We start from the raw sequence: 20403 nt of genomic DNA on the forward strand, positions 1-20403 counted from the left end.
TCTGAAGCACCCACTATCCCAGCCATCCACCTCCAAGCTGCCAGTCCAGCTCTGCTTTGCCTGGACCCATCCTGAACCCTCTGACTCACCTGTGATGTTGACTGTGAAGCAGAAAAGGCTTTTTCCCTCGCTGGTGCAGGCGTACAGCCCCGAGTCCCTGGGCGTGGCGCCTTGGACCCGCAGCACCTCGTGTTCCAGCGTCGTGCGGTTGTTCGGCCGCAGGGAGCCGCCGTTTTTGGTCCAAGCGATGGTTCCCGTCGCTCGCAGAGGGCAGGACAGCTTCAGCTCCTCGCCTGGGTGCACCGAGGACACTGCGGTAGAAATCTGGCATTTGTTCGAGGGATCTGTGGAGCAAATGGGGAAAGAGGAGGAGGAAAAAAAACACGGGAAGGGGAAGAAACAAGCTATAGTTTAGGAAATTTCTTAGCGAAAAAAACTGTATGGATCATTTAAATCAACTTATGCATGAAGCAAACGAGAATGTAACCGCTACTTTCATTTAGAAATAGTTCCCAGTTGTTCTGAAACATTGTTGTACAGCTTTAGTGAACACAATATTGCTTAGAGAAATCCAGCTGAGGTTAGGGAGGCTATTTTCTAAACAGGCAGGTGAACACAGAGCCTGCAAAGATGACTTGTGAGTTGCTGTAATCATCACTGACAGGCAAACTAAACAGAAATCATTTTGTAGCAATCACCACAACTGCCTTCACTGCAAAAAGAGAAGGAAAAACAAGTAAAATTGCCTTGAAGTGAGTGTATTTGCCCTTGATTTGAGCAGGTAAATAAGATTCTTTGCCAATGGAATGAGTATTTTTACCCCTAAAACAAGATTATTAGATATACTGCACTTGAAATGAGATGATGGAAATTAGTTGTTCCAGTTCTAAGTGCAAACAATCTTATTCCATTGGCAATTTACCTGCTCAAATCAAGGAAAAATACTTTCATTTCAAGAAAAGTTTTCTTATTTTTAGTTCTATTTTTGCAGTGTTACGGCCAGCGGGGCTATCAGCCCGGTGTTGCAGAATCTAACATGCCTTTAGTGGCTTTAACAGTGTCACCGGCTTTAAATCAGGACTCCGACTGAATGAGCTGCATTCTGTGTCAATGCCGGAGACACGCGAGTGCGAGCACCAAAAACACACCCACAGCCATTTAAACAATGCGCTTCACTTCGGATCGCAAAACAAGGGAGACCTCCCTTTATCTGGGCTGTGTACAATCTAAACTTTCCTGTCTGGTAAAAGGGCCGAGCGCACCTGTGTGTGAAAGAAACCGTTTCATCCCTGCAGGCCGCAAGCAAGATTCTTCAGCAGCACAGCAACCACACTGGCTATACATTGCGAAAATGGAACTAAGACTAAGTAAAATGTTCGTAAGATTTGTGTATTTTCCCTTGATTTGAGCAGGTAAATAAGATGATCTGCCAATCCAATAAGATTTGTGCACTTAAAATAGGAACAATTCATCTCCATCATCGTATTTCAAATGCAGTGTATCTATTTATCCTATTTTAAGGGTCAAAATACTCATTCCTTTGGCAGGTAATCTTATTTACCTGCTCAAATCTAGGACAAAAACACTAATTTTAAGATCATTTTACTTATTTTTAGATCCGTTTTTGCAGTGTAGGGTGACGCTGCCCAGAGGCTCCACACAATCCTGTTCAAATGCTGAGATTTTGAGACCAAAAAAAACAAAAACAACACCGTGCTTCTGAAACTGTGTTCACCAAAACGTGACCTTTATCAACCACAAATAAACTCAAATATGTTATAAGGAATTGTGCATCCTTAAGCTAAACCTTTGATGGACCATCTTTTGATTTCATTTCATCAGTCAGTCCTCTTTGGCAGGAGTCGATCCGCAACGCCGCATCTTGACGTGATAGTGTTTGCAAACTTCAGATGTCACGTTTAGTCCTGGACCACAGTATGTTCCCTGGTCGTATGTTACAATGTCTAAGATGTTGAGTATGCTGTGTCATTGGATTGAACTGCCTTGCATGAAAGCTGATAAAATGGCGACATATCATGTTGTAGCGAAAGCCTAAAATAACTCAAATCTGGAGATGAAACACAGATAAATCAAAAACAGCTTTTCCATCATTGTTTGAGTGAAAAAGTGAATTTAAAACCCACTTTTCTAAAACAAGAGGGAGCCCGGTAAACCCCGCCCTCTAACACGAATGCATGACCATATATGGATGCGGACGCAGCGCCTGTAACGGAGCCGTCTGGAAAAACTTTGATACATGTTCTATCTACCACTTGTGTGGCATTAGCTTGGAGTAACTTCTTTGGGGCAAAACATACATTGTGAAAAACTGTAGAAGGACTGAAAAGCGTCGCCAACGCATGGCTCTCTAATAGAAAGCAGCCTTTTCTGTTAAGCGGAGGAATCTGCCAACGCACCTCCGTGCACAATAGAGCTATAATGTTGGTCAGAACTGAGGGAGAAATTAAAAATCTAACGTTAAGCCGCTAAGATTTTTTCCAATCACAGTTTTTTGTTTCCCACCGTGGTGAATTACAGGTAGACTGGGCTTGTTACGGAGCGCTTTTAATCCCCTCCATAGGAGGCTGGTTTGCTAGATCTTTAATGTTATCTAAGGCATTACACGGCCTTTGTTAGGCAGTAGTATAAAGCTTGGTACTCCACATTACTCCAGACTTTTTGAATTGAGAAAGCTTCCTGGAGAGGAAGCGAAACGTCTTCAACTACGAAAAACAAGTCCAGTTGCTTTGTTTTTTACTTTTTTTTGGAACGACCATGACCTAGATGACTGAGAATCTTCACCAGCTAGGTCTTTAAGCTAAGATAAGATAAGATAAGATAAGATAGGCTTTATTGATCTCACATTGGAGAAAATTCATATTAAATTCACGCCGTACTGGATAAATAACCATGCAAAACTTGACTTTGTCAGCTGAAACCTGAGCTGGAGAGTTTGCTATGATTACGTCTGTTTTGGGTGGACTTTGTGTTACGCATCAATGAGGCCGGTATTCAATATGGAGCATCACCAATATTTGGCAATTTCCAGCTGCGTTGTCGGCAGTCTTGTGTTCACTAGCTGTCTTTGTAAAAACGATGATGCTTTTAAACTGCTTTGGATAAAACCAATCAGTAAGGGTGAAAAGAAAAAAAAAAAAACATTTGATTTTATATACCTGGAAACACCATTAAAGCAGCCAAAGATAGATGCCAAAGTAGTTACCTGGGATGACCGTCAGCCAGGACGACCGGGTGGCTTCCCCAATATAATTGGAGGCTTTACAGATATATTCCCCGGCGTCTTCCTCTGTGACGTTGCTGATGGTGAGAAACTCCAACTCTGTGTTAACGTCTGAGCGCTGCAACGCATCAAACAAAATGAGCATCAGCCACCGAACCACAGGATGACACTGCACCTACATCTACTGTGCATGATCCTATAGGAAGCAATCGCCAAAGTCCATGCAGAAAGAATCCACCAGCAGTACGCTGTTACCCATTAGCTATTTTTCACTGCTTCTTGTGAAAGGAATCTGACAGTATGGGTTGGTTTTGATGGATATGAGAGGTAAATTAAACCACAACGCAAAACATGAAGGTGACTGGAAAATAAATTATTCCATCTTAAAGGACAACAGTGCATATGGTGGTGGGAGTAGAATGGGATTCTTATGTGGCCTTTCAAGCTCAGCTAAAATCAGCCAAAGCAAATGGAAATCACAGGACAAGAGGGGAAACAAGGGGATCTACCTTTAACACTTTGACGTAAGGGTGCCCATCAGGCCCATGCCGGCTACCGTTCCTGGTGATGTGCTTCAGCCACTGGATGTGAAGGTCGCCAACAGCGTAGACCCTGCACTGGAACTGGGCTTCCTCTCCAATGTGTACTGTGGTGTTGGCGGGGAGAGTGGCCACGATGATTGGCTGGTGAGGTGTCCGGTCTGTCGATGGAGAGGAAAACCATCTCAATGCTTGCTCAGTGGTCCAAAAATAAGTCCCCTTAAAAGGAATATTGTTTACTTGCTACAACGCGTGGCGGTTTAGAAAGTGCACCGTCATCTGCGTTGTTCCGTATGCAAATGTTTATAGCCTAGGTACCCAAAACAGAGCGAGGCCCGGGGAACAATGCCCCCTTTAAAGCACCACCCTGCTTTTACAGAGAAGCCCCCACAGCTCCCACACTGTGGCATGACTCATGAGCACAGCAGCGCCTTTCCAAAGCAAAAACCTTAAGGTAGGCGCAGGGGATTTAGCTGTACATGTGTGTTTATGAGGTTCGGAGTTAGTCATCAGCGAATGCGAAAAGGTTGAGTTTAGTAGCTTTTAGAAAAAGACGACAACAAAAAAAAGGGACAGAAACTATCACGGTAAATCCAGGAAGTAGCGACGACTACCGTCTTTTTTTTCTTTGGATGTCTTTTCTGAAATCTGTCAGATCTGGTGAGTACCACCCCTCCTTCTCCTCTCCAACCCCCCCCCCCTCCTTCCTGCACATTCCTAGGGTTTGCCTTGTTTATTGTCTGTCTTTATTTGCCCCCATTTTTCCAGCCTCCTTTAACCTCCCGAGAGGGTGGAGGCATCAAGCGCTCTCTGCAAAAACCTAACATTATGTACTAAACCAAGCCACAGGAGAACGAAGGAAAAAAAACAGCTTAGAACTCTAACTAAATAAAGTTGTTGTACAGTGGATGAAAATTTCTACTTGGGTTTTAATTACTTTACAAAACAGGAAAAAAATGTGGTGTGCATTTACTGTCAGAGAAGCAAGTAAGATGTCCATGGCAGCTCTGAGGGAGCTCCAAAGATACACAGCTCACGTGGGAAAACCAGCTGACGCGACAACTTTTAGTCGCACGTTCAACAAATTTAAAGGCGCATCAAAACACGTCTTTTACACAAATTAGACAAGTCAGCTAAGTCATGAAGATTTACTGGACTCCAGCTGGTTTTCTCACGATGTGCGTTGCCGTTTAGGGCTCTTGTTTTAGTCCAAGTTGGAGCTAAAGATTTCCAAAAAAAGTAAAAAACAAAGCAAATGGACTAGTTTTCCATAGTTGAAGACGTTTCGCTTCCTCTCCAGGAAGCTTTCTCAGTTCAAAAAGTCTAGAGTAATGATGAGTACCAAGCTTTATACTACTGTCCAAGCTTTATACTACTACCTATAATGATGGTACTCATCATTACTCCAGACCTTTTGAATTGAGAAAGCTTCCTGGAGAGGAAGCGAAACGTCTTCCAACTACGAAAAACAAGTCCAGTTGCTTTGTTTTTTACTTTTTTTGAAATGACCATGCTAAAGATTTAAAAGTATACTAAATCAGCGAGCCAACGTCCACTCTTGGCCATTGATGTGTTTCCATGTGTATGTTGGGGTCTTGGGCAGTTTAAACCAAAAACTGACTTCAGGATAAACGCGCGGGCAAAATAATAGAAAAGAAGCATTTTTTACCTGATTTGAAAATGTGGAAACAAAAGAGATCCAAGTTGTTGTTTTTTTATGGATTAAGAGGGCAAAACGTAGATCCTGCAAAGTTGACTACTACCTCCGATGACTGACAAACCCGATGACGGCATTGCCTGATAACCGGTTAGGGACACTGAACTCATGGGGTCCTTAGGGGCCAGCGGTAGAGGCTCTTGAAAAACTCAGTGTGGCACAGGATGGCATGTGGCTTCCCACACAGGGCTGAATAACTATGGCGTGCCATGTGTGTCCGCCTGTAGCTGCCAAACTGTGCCCCTTTGTCCAGACTCTAGTTTAAACCAGTAAAGTCCGACTTATTTGCTCTAGCAGTTCATCCCGCAGGGTCACGTGGGCGACAAAAAGAAAAAAAAAAGTTTGTCTCAATGTCTTTTCTTTTTTCTCTCCGCTTGCACCCAACTCTAATGGCAAAAACAAAAAAAATGAGGCAAGAGGTTGTAAAGGGGGAAAGGCAAAAGACGCAGCCAGTCGTGGAAGAAGTTTTCCGCGCTGCAGTAAAACAGAACAACGAGAAATATGCAGTTGGAAGGAGAGACAGGAAGACCAGGGGGGCCTCTGTTGGGGAGCATGTGCGAACATGTGTTAGCCGTAATTTGTTTCCGTGACGATCCCCATACGTTCACATAGTGCAAACACCCTCAGGTATCCAATTCCAGACTAATATGATGAAAACAATATTGCTACATCCAAATAAAAACAAATGGAAGGGTGTGATAACACCCAGGAATAAATCCACTTATGGATGCAGTCTGCGGACGCTTGGATGATGAGGCGGAGCGCTGCAGCTTCACGTCTGCTCTGGTGATCCGTGGTTCACTGACCAGGTTTTGAAAGAATGACTGCGTCAGATAAACCTCGACGTGCACTGATGGCTCACAAAGTGGTTTAGGGACAAGTCCAAAGGAGATCAGGTCTATGCCAAATTAAGAAAGCAAAGTCGGAGTGGGTAAACACACATCGATCTACTACTGTTATCCCTGTTGTCCCTGCCGTCCATCGATTCTGCAAACGCAGTGAAAAACACTCCTTTCTTCCTGCACTCCAAAGGTCAGAAAAGAGCGGTTGACCGGGCTGAACTCACGACAAGCGGTGCTGAGGTCACTAGTTTGTTTGCTGAAAGACTGACGCCAAACAACCATCCTTGTCCTGCCCAAGTCAGTTTTAGAGTCAGAATATTTAAGATCCGATCTTAAATAAGCACAGTCGTGCCAAGACGAAACAAAATACATAATTCAATTTATATATATATATATATATATATATATATATATATATATATATATATATATATATATATATGTTATTGCTGTGAGTTTTTAAAAAGGTGAATAAAACCAAAACAAAAGAACTCAAAGTGAAAATGTTCATATCTGGAAGAAACGCTTCTATATCATAATATACATGTTGACTGCATATTATTAGAAACAATGTTATAAACGCCCATTCTGGCATTTGTGGGCTAGAAATCACAACGCCAGTGAAGCCGTACAATTTCATCCTAGGAAAGCCTTTCGCGAAATTAACCAAACATTTGAGGCGAAAACGCATAACATGTTAATTTCAAACAGAAGACATCTTTTTTTCCCCTTTCCTTTACACTGCTAAAATCATATAAAAGGACAATAATTACAGTAATAATAGTGTTTTAAGATTTGTTCAGTGTTATTTTGATCTGAGATCAGCCTTCCACTACTCTGACTATTTTCTATAAACAGTCTGCAATAAAGACATCTGTTTGCTACAGATAAGGGAACTATTAATGACAATACCCTCTGGAAAAAAAGCATTTGAAAACAGGGAACTAATCCTTTAAAGGTTGCAAGAATATTGTAATATTAAACAGTGAGCACCAGTCCCTGACCTCTACCTGCGCAGCAATCAAACAGTACACTGCAAAAACGGAACTAAAAATAAGTAAAATGTTCTTAAAATTTTTGTATTTTTCCTTGATTTGAGCAGGTAAATAAGATCATCTGCCAATAGAATAAGATTTTTGCACTTAAAATAGGAACAATTCATCTCCATCATCTTATTTCAAGTGCATTATATCTAATTATCTTATATTAGGGGTCAAAATACTCATTCCATTGGCAGATAATTTTATTTACCTGCTCAAATTTAGGACAAAAACACAAATTTTAAGAACATTTTACTTATTTTTAGAACCGTTTTTGCAGTGTAGGCAAACACACAGACTATCCTCACTCACTGTGGGAGGATTTCCCCCAACGAGTTCTCCACTTCTCCGAGCCTAACGGGTGCATCAGGAGTCTGGGTACTGACCGACTACATCCAGGACGTAGGTGTGGTTGATGGAGCCATACGAGTTCTCTGCCAAGCAGGTGTAGTTTCCCTTGTCCGCTGGCACCACGTTCTCCAACACCAGGGTCCAGTACTGGTGCCGCACCTGTGGCCGTGACATGAACGGACAGACATGAAGCACATCAGCTAAAAATAAAATTAAATAAAAAAAAAAAGACCCAGAGAAGAATCCGCAGGAGGAGGACGGAAACAATCAGGGATGTTGCAACTTCACAGGAGCTTTTTTGTTGCTTCATCCATAAAAATCTACAAAAGAAGAGCGCGGTGGAGAAATGTGGAACAAGTGCTGTTGGCTGCTTGCCTGTGCGATAAATAGTAGTCATCAATGACGTTTATATGTAGGCAGCCATATTAGATTAGAAATCTTGGACCTGATCAATCTCCTAAATCTTTAAACTTGGAACTTTTAAACTTCTGGAAACGGATCCTCTGGTTAAATTACAGTTTAAATTGTTCCTAGTTTCATGATTATTATTATTTTTTTGGTCTTTATGGCATAACCCAACAAAACACTCGAGGGTGGCCGACTCCTGTCCTCAAGAACTAGTCTCCAGTTTGTTTAGGATGTGTTCCTGTGTCAACGAAGGCTGAATTACCTCCTCAGGACATCATCGTGTCGTGCAGGAACCAGCCAAGGAACCACTGGTTTCACTGCGGTGTTTTGATCCAAAGAAGCGTCTAAAACACGCAGGACGCCCGGTTGTAGTAAAACTGTTTTAAAATATCTGTTATTTGTAGACCTTAGCATGAACTCCAGTGGCGCCACCAGGGGGTGGCCAGGGGTGGCCATGCCCCCCCCCCCCCCCCCCCATGCCATTTCTTGGCCACCCCACTAGCCAGTGTAAATTGTAGTACAATCAATATAGCATTTAATCTGATTATGCATAGCCAGCAAGGCAGCCGCTCTACTTGACCTTCTATCACGCTTTTATTTGTATCCAGTAATTGTTTTGTTTTTCAATAAATTAATAAATGTACACCTAATTTGTAATAACAAGGAATTGTTGTTCAGGTCAAAATGTTAACTGTACTGTTATTGGTCTATGCATATTAGATCATTAGTAACATTAAAAATCAAACAATAAACCAAAAGATATTAGTAGGCGTTTACTTAAGTCTTTAAATTAGTTTTCTACAGGCAGCGTTACTACAACAGTAGAATAAAATCCTGAAATTATGGCTTTTAGTTTCAGTGTGCCACCCCAAGCTTTTAAATGGCCCCATCTGGCCACCCCTACGAAAGGTTTCTGGAGGCGCCATTGATGAACTCAGGGGGTTTTTGTTTTAAAAATGTCTGAAAACCTTGGACTAATCCTTGTCTGAGCCGTCTCAGGGCACTCGGCTGTTCAAAATTACTTCCAAAAACAGTTTCGCCTGTGCAAGGAATCCACGGGTGTGAGCAAACTAGGAGGTTTCCATCCTAGAGACACTGTAGCTACTGCGTGTGGAGGCCTACATTTCACACAATGGAGCGGCACGGCCACCGGGCTGGGCTCAGGTACAGCTTTTGTCAAACGTTTGTTGACAAAAAGAGAAGAATGAAGGACCCGCGGTGTAACTGGCAGCCTGACTGTATCATTTCTGTAGCTGTTCATCGTCTTAGGTGTAATGAGGTTGCTGAAAGCCGACGGGTAGAGACGTCAGCAGCTACCCAAACACGATCTGTGCCCAGCGGAAGCCATTTTTCCTGATAGGCTGTCAGCTATTAACCACAGGCCTCAGTTCAGCATCACTGGTCTTGTCATAAATTAGTTAAATAATGTTCGATGTAAACTGCTATTACCTAATTGTAAAATAGTTTTTTTTTTTTTGGTGCTTTAGGTTTTAGCCGACAGGTGGCAAAACAGATCCAGTCTATCAAATCTACACGGCAATTTGCATCTCTATTAAAGAGGCGATCAAAGAATCAAAACAAATTAGGAATTTAAATTAAATATATGTACATGGATTCAAGCATTCTTTTCAAGGCAAACCAAGAAACAGCAGTGGTATTAGTGCCGTAGCTTGAAACCAATAGAATATTTAAGAAAAAATCGAAGATTAAGAGGCACTGGGACACTTTTCTGGCTGACTGAGTTACACCAACATCCTGCACTCATTCCAGCCCCCCGATGCTGCTCACTTTCTCTATACGTTACTGTCTGAGGGCATTTACCTTTAAGTCCTGGCTTCATGTTTCTAATTGATGGGGCAATAGAAACATTTCAAGTTACACTGAGAGGCTCTGCAAAGTATCCCGGTGAGGCAAGGTGCACGGATGAGCAATTCCAATTTCACACCAGAAACCCTTGCCCTCGTTTCCTCTGTCTGATCTCCACCCATCTCTCCGGTGAAGGGTGGAAAAGAGGTGAAAGGCCAGCCGGCAAATGGTGGAAGGAAGAACTCACTTTAATATTTTTCTTTTTTTTTAAAGAGCTAAAAGTGAAGTATTACAACGTTGCTGTAAAGTGAGTGAAATGTAAATTATCACCATGCAAAAAAAACTCAACAAGTTTCCCAGAAGACCAGAATTTTCAGCCCAAAGGGGCTTTTTTATCTGCAAAACCATCCACCAAGCAGTTAAGTAGTCTTTGTCTTACATTTCAAAGACATCTTAGATCAGTACAAACATGAGGGTGCTGCAGCAGAAACACTGCAAAAGTGTTTCACTGCAAAAAGGGAACTAAAAGTAAGTAAAATTTTCTTGAAATGAGTGAATTTATCCTTGATCTGAACAGGTAAATAAGACGATCTGCCAATGGAATAAGATTTTTGCACTTAAAATAAGGAGTATTCATCTCCATCATCTTATTTCAAATGCAGGATATCTAATTATCTTATTTTAGGGGTTAAAATATTCATCCCATTGGCAGGTAATCTTATTCAGCTGCTAAAATCAAGGACAAATACACTAATTCCAAGCAAAATGTACTTATTTTAGTTCTGATTTCGCAGCGAGTCACTGTTTAAAATCACAGCCAACATATTAAAGCTGCTATTTCTTCCCTTAAACCACGTCACATATAATCTGAGTTTATGTAAATTAAATTTGTTTCCATTTTCTAAATTTGTATGGTATTTTTAGAACTTGTAATCTTTTTAAAGGGGTCACATAGGTTGCAGAAACCTGGCTTAGACAGCGTCGTATTGAGCATGTTGGGGTAGACATAATGCTCAACCGAGGGTTATGTCCCTAATAGTGACAATAGTTGCTTTTCTAAACACCAATAACTCCTTCCAGAGTAATTGGCCCATAAAGTGCAAAGCGTAAAGAACTGATATAGAGGTTTGATAGATGGATGATTCTCCTACCTTATATCCTCCCTGGCGGAAAGGCCTGCCGTTTTTCAGCCAGCGCAGCGATGGCTGGGGGTAGCCTCCAGCAGCACAGCGGAACTTCACCGTGTTGGCAGCTGGCACCGCGTGCAGTTTCTTCTCCATCTTTGCTGAAGACGTCCAGTACGGAGCGCCTGCAACCAGACAGCAAGCGGCGCTCGGTCATTTCCTCACAGCGTCCACGGTAGCAGCGTGTCTGCAGGAGAATCCAACCTGAACCGTTCTCAGAGATCCCCCCTCACCCCTTTTCTTTTTTTTTAACTTGGCAGCGCTATCCTGGCCGCCATCTGCACAACACGACCTAAAGCTCTGCACTTTCACGACTAAACAAAAACACACTTTTCCTGTGGGCTCTGCAGGGTGCAACAGAAAATAAAAATAGAATCGTAGTCTGCAGGGCTGGGCGTTGCCAGGAGGGTAACCAGACCATCACATTCAACTTTAATCTTATTCCATTTTCCTCCTCCTACTTCCTCCAGATACAAATAGCTGCCCTGTAAATCACTCCGCTGGATAGCTTTTAACCATGTAATAAAATCTCACCATCCATTGCATCAAAATCTACCATTTTATTCGTGTTTTGTTTTCATTTATTCCCTACACTGCAAAAACGGATCTAAAAATAAGTAAAATGTTCTTAAAATTAGTGTTTTTGTCCTAGATTTGAGCAGGTAAATAAGATTATCTGCCAATGGAATGAGTATTTTGACACCTAAAATAAGATAATTTGATAAACTGCACTTGAAATAAGATGATGGAGATGAGTTGTTCCTATTTTAAGAGCAAAAATCTTATTCTAATGGCAGATCATCTGTTTTACCTGCTCAAATCAAGAAAAAATACACTCATTTTAAGAACATTTTACTTATTTTTAGTTCCGTTTTTGCAGTGTACCTCTGTGCCTCAGTCAGCTGGATTTGCTTTCCCGCAGCACCTGGGACTGAGATTGTCTAACCAGATGGGATTGAAGACCGGAGGAGACAGTCAAAGACAAACAGCGGCCCAAACGGTCCCCCACACCATCACTTCCTCTTCTTTTGGCAGAAGTACAAGCGGCAGAGGGGATACCCACAGATAACTCCGTGACTCATTAAAGGAGCAGCGCCCCAGGAGGATATTTCCTCCATGTTTTATTCCTGCCTGTCCTAATCTGCGTACTATCAGATGCTCCTCGTCGTGCGGCAGCAGCAGCACCAACCGGACGTGTCCAGCATATTTGGACGGTTGAGTCAGAGCTGCTTTCGCTTCCTGATAGGATCAAACTACTTGTTGCCCATCTTCCTACATCTGCACCTCTCGGTTATTTCAGCTTTTCCAGTCCTAACTTTGTCTGCACACACACACACACAGACAGGTTCAGTGGACATAGTTGGACGTCCTGACTTGTCCTGAGCACAAAATAATAACTTTTACCTTGTTGATTGGGATTGAGTCTAATTATCTGCAGGTTCCACAAATCATTAAAATAAACAATGAAGGGCTTTATCTGGATAAAAATAAACCCAACTCTGTTTCAAACTCTGTAACCCGCGGACTTGTAATGACTTGTAGACATGGACTAAAATCTCCCGAGCCAGATGAAGATTATTTAAAGCACAGCTTATAAATAATGTGCACTCAAAAATAAGCTACTTTAGCAGTCATTTTGGCCAGACTTAGTTTAAAAAGCATAGATATTGTTGAATTTAAATCCAGTTGTGAATTTTGAAAATAATTTGAAGCGTCCAAAAAAGAAGTGAAAATAACACTTTTTTTTATTTTGGAATGAGTTACTCATTCATTCAGCAAGTTAATAAACCAAAATAATAACGGGTAAAATGTGACATGATCAGGCCATATGATGACGTGGGTTCCAGTCCCGGTTTGGGGTCCTTCTGCATGCATGTTCTCCCTGTGCATATGTGGGTTCTCTCCGGGTACTCCCACAGTCCACAAACATGACGGTTTGTTACATACTCGGCTTTTATTCATTTATTTATTTATCCAGTTGTGAAAACTGATAAAAGCAAATTTCCTGCTTTTTCAAGACTGCGTAGGATCTCTGTAAAACAGCCGGCCTCGTCGGCAGGTCGGTGGCTCAACTCCAAAGCGGAGGGGTGCCGTTTCCCAGGCTCTCCGTCCAAAGGGGCAGAGGCATCGCACGTCTCTGCAGATGAAGCCAAACTGTCTCTGCGGGCCCTCGCCTCCCAGTAAGCCTCGTCCATCCGGACTCCCACTCACCGACGGCTGTTTGTCCTCAGCTGGCCTCAAGTAAACCGAGCTTATCTAACGCCGGAGCTGAGTCAAGATGTTTCTTTTTTCACCCTCACAGAAAGCTAAACCCATCAATGTCCCTGAGTTTAAATAGTACAGTTATAGTCACTATCACTTTTTTTTGTTTTAGATACTGTATACAGTCATATGACTGTATACAGTCATATGACTGTATACAGTCATATATATATATATATATATATATATATATATATATATATATATATATATACATATATATATATATATATGACATATATATGACATATATATATATGACATATATATATATATATATAGTATATATAGTTACAAATGTAGATATTTATATTTTTATATATATATATATATATATATATATATATATATATATATATATATATATATATATATACACACACATGTATATATATATATATATATATATATACATATGCATAACTATAGTTACAAGTACAGTGGTAGTGACTTGTGCAAGAACAGTGCAAAGAATGAATGAATGTCAATTACAGTGGGGGGGTGTCTGAATCCCTGAGGGAGGCGTTGTAAATATATATATATATTTGTATGAAAATAATTTCCCTCTGGGATTATTAAAGTATTTATGATTCTGACTTGTTCCTCTTGTTTACTGTAACAATCCATGCTTCAGTTTTTACCGACAGCAAATCAGTTAAAATACTCTTGATAATGAGACCTAGTAGACGGTAGAAGTGCCCGCGTCGCATGTCTGCTTCTATGTTTATTCCTACATCCTCATACTCACTTGACTGAACGCCGTCCGCCCAACTGTCCTCCGACCGCTCCGTGTCGTCCTCATCGTCCCCGGACCAGGTGGCGTCTGCGGAGAGCAACCACGGTTAACACGAGCCTTTATTACCTGATCTTAAACAGACGCAGGCCTTGAAGCAGCCAGAAACCTCCAGATTTTGCATTTCGGTGTGTTTAAAGGGATTCGACATTCGCTTCAGTCTTCTGGTCGGTCGGGCTGCAGACTAGCGCTACTGACACACAACGACCACGCATACACCCTCTGCAGACTCCATTCAGAGAGACCAAACCTTCCTCCTCTTTGCCCAAATTAGACGAGCTCCACGGCCAAGTGCTCCCCACCCATCCGTCTCCACGCTGCCTGTCCTGCCCTGACCTGCCCTGGCCTGACTCACCTGTGACATTGACTATGAAGCAGACCGTGTCTCTGCCCACGCTGGTGCAGGCATACAGGCCCGAGTCCTTGGGCGTGGCGTCACGGATCTGCAGCACCTCCTGCTCTATCAGCGTGCGGTTGTTGGCGCCCAGAGAGCTGCCATCTTTGGTCCAAGTGATGGTCCCCGTCGCCGGCAGAGGACAGCTCAGCTTCAGCACCTCGCCCGGATGCAATGAGCACACCGTGGGCGTAAAAATTGGGTACTTGTGCGATGCCTCTGCAGAGCAGGTGGGGAGGGGGTTTGGAAAAAAAGGGGGGGGAAGTGAGAGGTAGTAACAGATTTAAGGCAGAGAAAGGGTGCAGAAAAAGAAAAAAAAATGGGAGAGGAAGAAAACAAGCCATAGTTTAGGAAATGAAACACCACACACCATTTAAATCAGAATTGAGGGAAGAAAAAGGCTCATTATTTGAAACCGCGAAACCCAGAATGTAGCCACCGACTCATTGGAAACGGGTCCCGTTGATGATAACATCGTCATGTTACCGGAGGATCTGTGTGATTGGCGTATAGTTTCAGCGCATGCAGTTCAGCCGGTGTGGAGAAAAAACCTACGACGATGAGAATTAGTAATCAGATGTTCACACATCCTACTGCTAACTAAGCCAGTGTGTGCAAGCAAGTGTAAGCAGCCCAGGTGATACAGCCCGTCTGCCCGTCAGAGAGGAAAGCAGCAAGAAAGGTGCAGGATGGAAGGCCGTCAAGCAGGGGAAGTGGGAAGGAGGGGGGGGTGGACTCTTCTTCTCTGGCTCGTTTTTTCTGATTTCCACTGTGCAACTAAAAACTCCTGACCTGGCCAACTCTTCTGTTTACCCTCTCTCTAGCTCTCTTCTTCACTTCGCTTCACACTAATTCCTCGGCCATGGAGGATCTACATCCGCTGCAAGAAACACACGGCGTAAGTTAAGATCTACGTTTCTGGGAGGGAAGCCAAGCCTACCAGCTAGCGCAGGCGTGTGTGTACGCCATGTCGCCTCACGAGTCCAGAACGAGGAGCGTTTTTTTTTACAATCCATGAAGACGGGTCGGTATTCCAGCGTGAGAGACCTTTTAATTTACCAACACACATCCATGTTTTTCACTCAGCTCGCACGCAAACACACCTTTAAGCTCGTCACACCTGCAGAGTCTCGTCGAAGCGTTCACACGGCTAGAACCTTTTCAAATCTGCCATGCTGCAAGCGGCGAACATCTTATTTTTTTATTTCTCGTGAGAATCAACACAAAGTAGCGCTTAGCTGTGCAGTGGAAATAATGACTATTTTATTTAAATTTTATTTTAGATCAAATGGGGCATAATATATATATATATATATTAAGATTTTATGGTTGACAAATGTTTAAAACCATGCATCGCTTTTAAAATCATAGCAACACTTCATGCTTGTCCGTCAGATTAAATACAGAAAATGATGACATTAAAGTTTTGCGGTCAGTTGAAGAGAATTTATGCACGATGAGTAGGCATTAACAGCGGCTTTGGCAGATGTAAATAACATTTTAACACACCGTTATCCCTCCGATGACTAATACTGGACAGATTTTAATAACAGATATTTATTGCAATCCATTTAGGAGGGAGAGGGGAGGCCGCTTTATTTGTTTGAGCATGTGACAGTGATTGTTGGGCGTTTAACCAAAGCCGTTTGGTAATTTTGTTTTACGGTTTCCAGATGGTAGGGAGCCATATATCATTTGTATAAGATCAGTAAACATTGGTTATCAGCCCTAAGGTGCAATATTGATATTGGACATCGATACCGGCCTCAGTTTCCACATCGGTGCGAACCCTTTTTTTGCAAGGCACTGTAAGCGAAAGTAGAAGGACCTGAAATGTTCCTCTCGGGAGAAATGCAACGATTTCCAAAAGAGTGTTTGTTGGAGGCGGTTTGAGAACAAACAAGATAAAAAAAAAAAAAAAGAGGGGGAAAAAAGCAGCAATGGAAAAGCGGACAAAAAAACAAGCCAGCGATGGTGGTAAATGTGGAGAGTTTTGGCTGGAGTCTCTATAGGTGTAATTATAGAGGCAAATAAACTCCCCGCTTCGCCCTACCTCAGTGCTCCTTCTCTACGACACCCCAACCTCAGTCATGCGTGCTCTCGCTCTCTGTGTGTGTTGGTCGTAAAAAAAAAAATATCTATAAAACGCCAGCACACAAATATCGGCCATAAAAAGGACGGGAAAGTCATCGAGCAACAAGCCAGAAGCTGAGGCAGGTACGGTTCCAGCATTGTCTCTGTCGCTGCTAAGGCGGAAATAATGAACCCCTCCCTCGGCGGGGAGGCCTGAATGTGTGGTCTGATAGGAGGAGGGTCGGGCTGATTGATGGGGAGCTGTCTTCGTTACCTTTTTTTTTACGACATTTCCCCGCCACAAGCCTCCGCTGTGCGCGCGGAACAGCTGCTGCTAGGATTTTCCCTTTCGTTGGCTTTATTAAATGAGTAACTGCTGGGGCAACTTCAAGATGGTCCACAGGTGACGACGCATCAAAACTAAAGAGGGGCGCAAAAGAAAGGGGGAAAGAACGGTCTCCAAATGGTGTTTTCTTATTTAAAGGAAGGTGTTGGCTCTTTCTTATCCGCGCTGTGTGCATCTGTTCTCCCTCCATCAATCCCTCCTTCTCCTCAACCCTCCCCTTTCTGCTTTGTCCCGCTCCTTCCCACACGTCCCCACACCCACCGCTGACCCCCGCCGACCTGACCCTCACCCTTCCCTGACCTGCCGACACCTCTCCAGCATGCCCGATTGTTCATGGGAACTTTTGACATTCAAAGAAGGACGCAGACGTGAACTCCTACGGAAACGAGCCGTGCCGAGACGAAGAGTTTGAAAAGATGGCAGCAACAACACAATAATTTGCCCTCTAGTTTATCATCAAACATCTCCGCTCCTCCCTGCCTTCATCTCTGTCCTGCTGCCCATGCGGCTCTGTTTCGAAACTCATCCCAGCCTCTTTTTTCCAGCAGGTCTAACACGTTTCTATCAGGTGCGATCGTTTCAGGCAGCCCCTCTCCTCGTCTCCATTCACACCACCCTCATTTCTCTTGCAGCCTGAGAGCGGCGAAAAGCAGCAAACCTTTCCCAGGAAAGCACAGCCAATCGTCCGTCTGTCATTCCAGTAAAAACCACGCGATTGTTGGCTGTATTTGACCAAGGCTGATGTTTTAAATTTTAACCCTATTAAGGACTTTCCTCTTCTTTTATCAGATAAAGAATTCAGTGATTGAGCTACTTTAATGTAAACATTATGGAGAAAAAAAAATTAAAACCTTCAAGCACCGGATCAAACCTATCTTTAAAGATCCAACCGTGTTGAAACATTAATGACATTCATGGGAGTACTTTGCTTTAAAATGTTAAACATTAATGTGGACACTAGATACACAGGAAAAGCAAACTTATTTTGTGAAATAATGTATCACAAGGCACCATAAAAACATGTTTAGCAATTTTCAAGTGAGGAAACTAATTCTTATTCGGTTAAAGTAAAAGTGCCTTGAAAGGGCATGTCACTCGAAATCCAAAATTAAGCTAACGCTGCACGTCATCCATAACCTTCCACCCTATATGGTGAAACATGGCGGTGGCAGAATCATGCTGTGGGTTCTGGGGAAATGTCTGGAGGTAGAAAAGAAACAAAAAAAAAAAACAGGACAGCAACCACATCACACCTGTTTGAGGCTGCAAAAAATCTAGAGACTTGGCCAGAGGTTCCCCTTTCAACAGGACAATGACCCCAAACATACGTGCAGAGCTACCCGCCGCTTTAGCCCAAAGTGTGACAGAACGGCCTAGTCAAAGTTCAGACCTAAAACTAACCAGAAATGAGCCTCAGCTCGTTTAGATTTGAGTCCCTGAAAGGAAAATCCTTGTACTCAACTTTTATTTACAACCGTGCGCTACTTCCTGGTGGTCTGTCGGATAAAAGCCCTAAAAGAAGACATTGAAGTTTCTTGTAATGCAACAAGATTTTTGCAAAAAGTTCAAGAAGGGGTTTGGTTTAAGACGGCCTGGACGTAGCACCCTTATCTATGTGTGTGTTTCATTTCACTCCGTCTCTCTCTCGGCCGACACCTGACCGCGCTCATACTTCGATTCCCATCTGCGTCCTGCTGAGGAGCGAACGGCGTGAAGCTGGCACAGGCCGCGGCTCGTCCGGGCTCCTTATCACACCACAGGTGGGACGGCTGCAGTGACGGGCCAAGGCAAACAACACGCTGCTGGGACCTTGGTGATGAACACCAGACAACGAGCGAGTTCATAAAAGTCCCCCGTGTGAAAGCTGCGGCGTCTGTCCCGAAAGCCCCCGCCCCGAATCCTGTTGCCCGCTGACGTGCTGTGTTTGTGTGTCCGGGGGGGGGGGCTGTTCGGCTCCACGGTCAAAGCTACACGCTCCAGACAAACACTGCGCGTCATTAGCTGGCCGGCTGACACTTTTATGCATTTACAACTTGCACTCCTTACTGTGTACATATCAGGGTGTTACTGATAGGTGGGCCCGTATCTCCTTCCCGATGGAACACACTTATTTTTCTTCTATTTTTTGTTTAACACGAGGCGATTTTGCGGCTGAGTGAAGTTGACCCCCCCCCCCCCCCACCCTCTTCAAATCAGACAAAATTGGTGCCAAACGTTTGTGCTACATTTGTGCAGCAAAAATTTTTGTTTGTGCCGCTATCATTTTAAAGATATAAACAAATGTTTTTAGAGGTCATCAAAGGTCAACCAGCCCCCCCCCCCCACACACACACACCTTCTTCAAATCAAATGAAATTGGTGTCAATCAACAAACGAAAACTTTTGCTGCACAAACCAGCACAAACGTTTGACACCAATTTTGATTTGATGAAGGTGTGTGTGTGTGTGGGGGGGGGCTGGTTGACCTTTTGACCTTTACCTTTTCATTAATATCTTCAAAACCAAAGTAGCACAAATGAAAATGTTTGCTGCACAAACCAGCACAAACGGAGTCGAGTTAATTGACACCAATTTCGTCTGATTTGAAGAAGGTGGGGGGGCTGGTTGACCTTTGATGACCTCTAAAAACATTTGTTTATATCTTTAAAATGATAGCGGCACAAATGAAAATTTTTGCTGCACAAACGTAGCACAAACTTTTGGCAACAATTTCGTCTGATTTGAAGAGGGTGGGGGGGCCAACTTCACTCAGGTCTGATACCTGAGTGAAGCGCGCGGACGAAAATCAGGTCGCAAATGAATTGCCAGGGAACTTCGTAAGCTCTGTCTGAGCGTGAACCTTGAAATTCATCCCTTTCCCAGTGTCCGTCTAAGCACTGAACCGCTTCCTCCGTGTACAATGGAGCCTATATTTATTTAACTACTGAAATATTTTGGAAAACCTGCCTCTCTGCTGATCAGAGCTTCTTTTTTTTTTTTTTTTTTTTGGGAACAGAGTTTGGCAGCAGCTCCAGGAACGCGGAGCCAAACTATGAGCTGACTTTAGTCAGCTGCTCTCATTCCAGGGCGCCTGGTGCCGTGGTCATTCCACATGAAGCACAAAAGGCACCCAATGTCAAAGACACACACCTTTTAGATTAGGCTCCATTGTTGTTCAGCCCCAGTCGGTGTATTTTAATCGCTGTGCAAACGGAGAGCCCCAGGAATGATGTAAACACTCCCGTAGAGGCTGAAGCGGCCGCAGCAACAACAATAGGCCCGTTGTGGGGGGGCTGGAACCGGCGCGCTCGCTCCGCTTCTTCTGTTACAGCGGCTAAAGGTAAACAAACCAGCCGGGCCACCGGGGGTGCAGGCCTGGGCTTTAGAAGAGAGACCACACTGATACGCAATCTGAAGCATCTCCAGTA

At 43.3% G+C, this 20403-nt stretch overlaps 1 protein-coding gene across 9 annotated transcripts in view; it reads right to left on the reverse strand.

Annotated features, from left to right (window-relative positions):
* The window catches only part of fgfr2 (fibroblast growth factor receptor 2), a 68165-nt gene that overhangs the window by 39906 nt on the left and 7856 nt on the right, over positions 1-20403 (reverse strand). For 6 of the 9 annotated variants that reach the window (XM_036129783.1, XM_036129782.1, XM_036129781.1 and 3 more), the window contains exons 3-9: positions 14539-14796; positions 14139-14213; positions 11096-11253; positions 7766-7889; positions 3751-3941; positions 3224-3359; positions 90-344 (exon numbers count right to left, since the gene is read on the reverse strand). In XM_036129783.1, coding sequence (XP_035985676.1) covers positions 90-344; positions 3224-3359; positions 3751-3941; positions 7766-7889; positions 11096-11253; positions 14139-14213; positions 14539-14796 — 1197 coding nt within the window. The remainder of the gene's footprint in view (positions 1-89; positions 345-3223; positions 3360-3750; positions 3942-7765; positions 7890-11095; positions 11254-14138; positions 14214-14538; positions 14797-20403) is intronic. The other 3 variants (XM_036129787.1, XM_036129788.1, XM_036129789.1) reach the window with 3 other exon arrangements.

The sequence above is a fragment of the Fundulus heteroclitus genome, unplaced genomic scaffold, assembly GCF_011125445.2.
Source record: "Fundulus heteroclitus isolate FHET01 unplaced genomic scaffold, MU-UCD_Fhet_4.1 scaffold_218, whole genome shotgun sequence".
NCBI lineage: Eukaryota > Metazoa > Chordata > Actinopteri > Cyprinodontiformes > Fundulidae > Fundulus > Fundulus heteroclitus.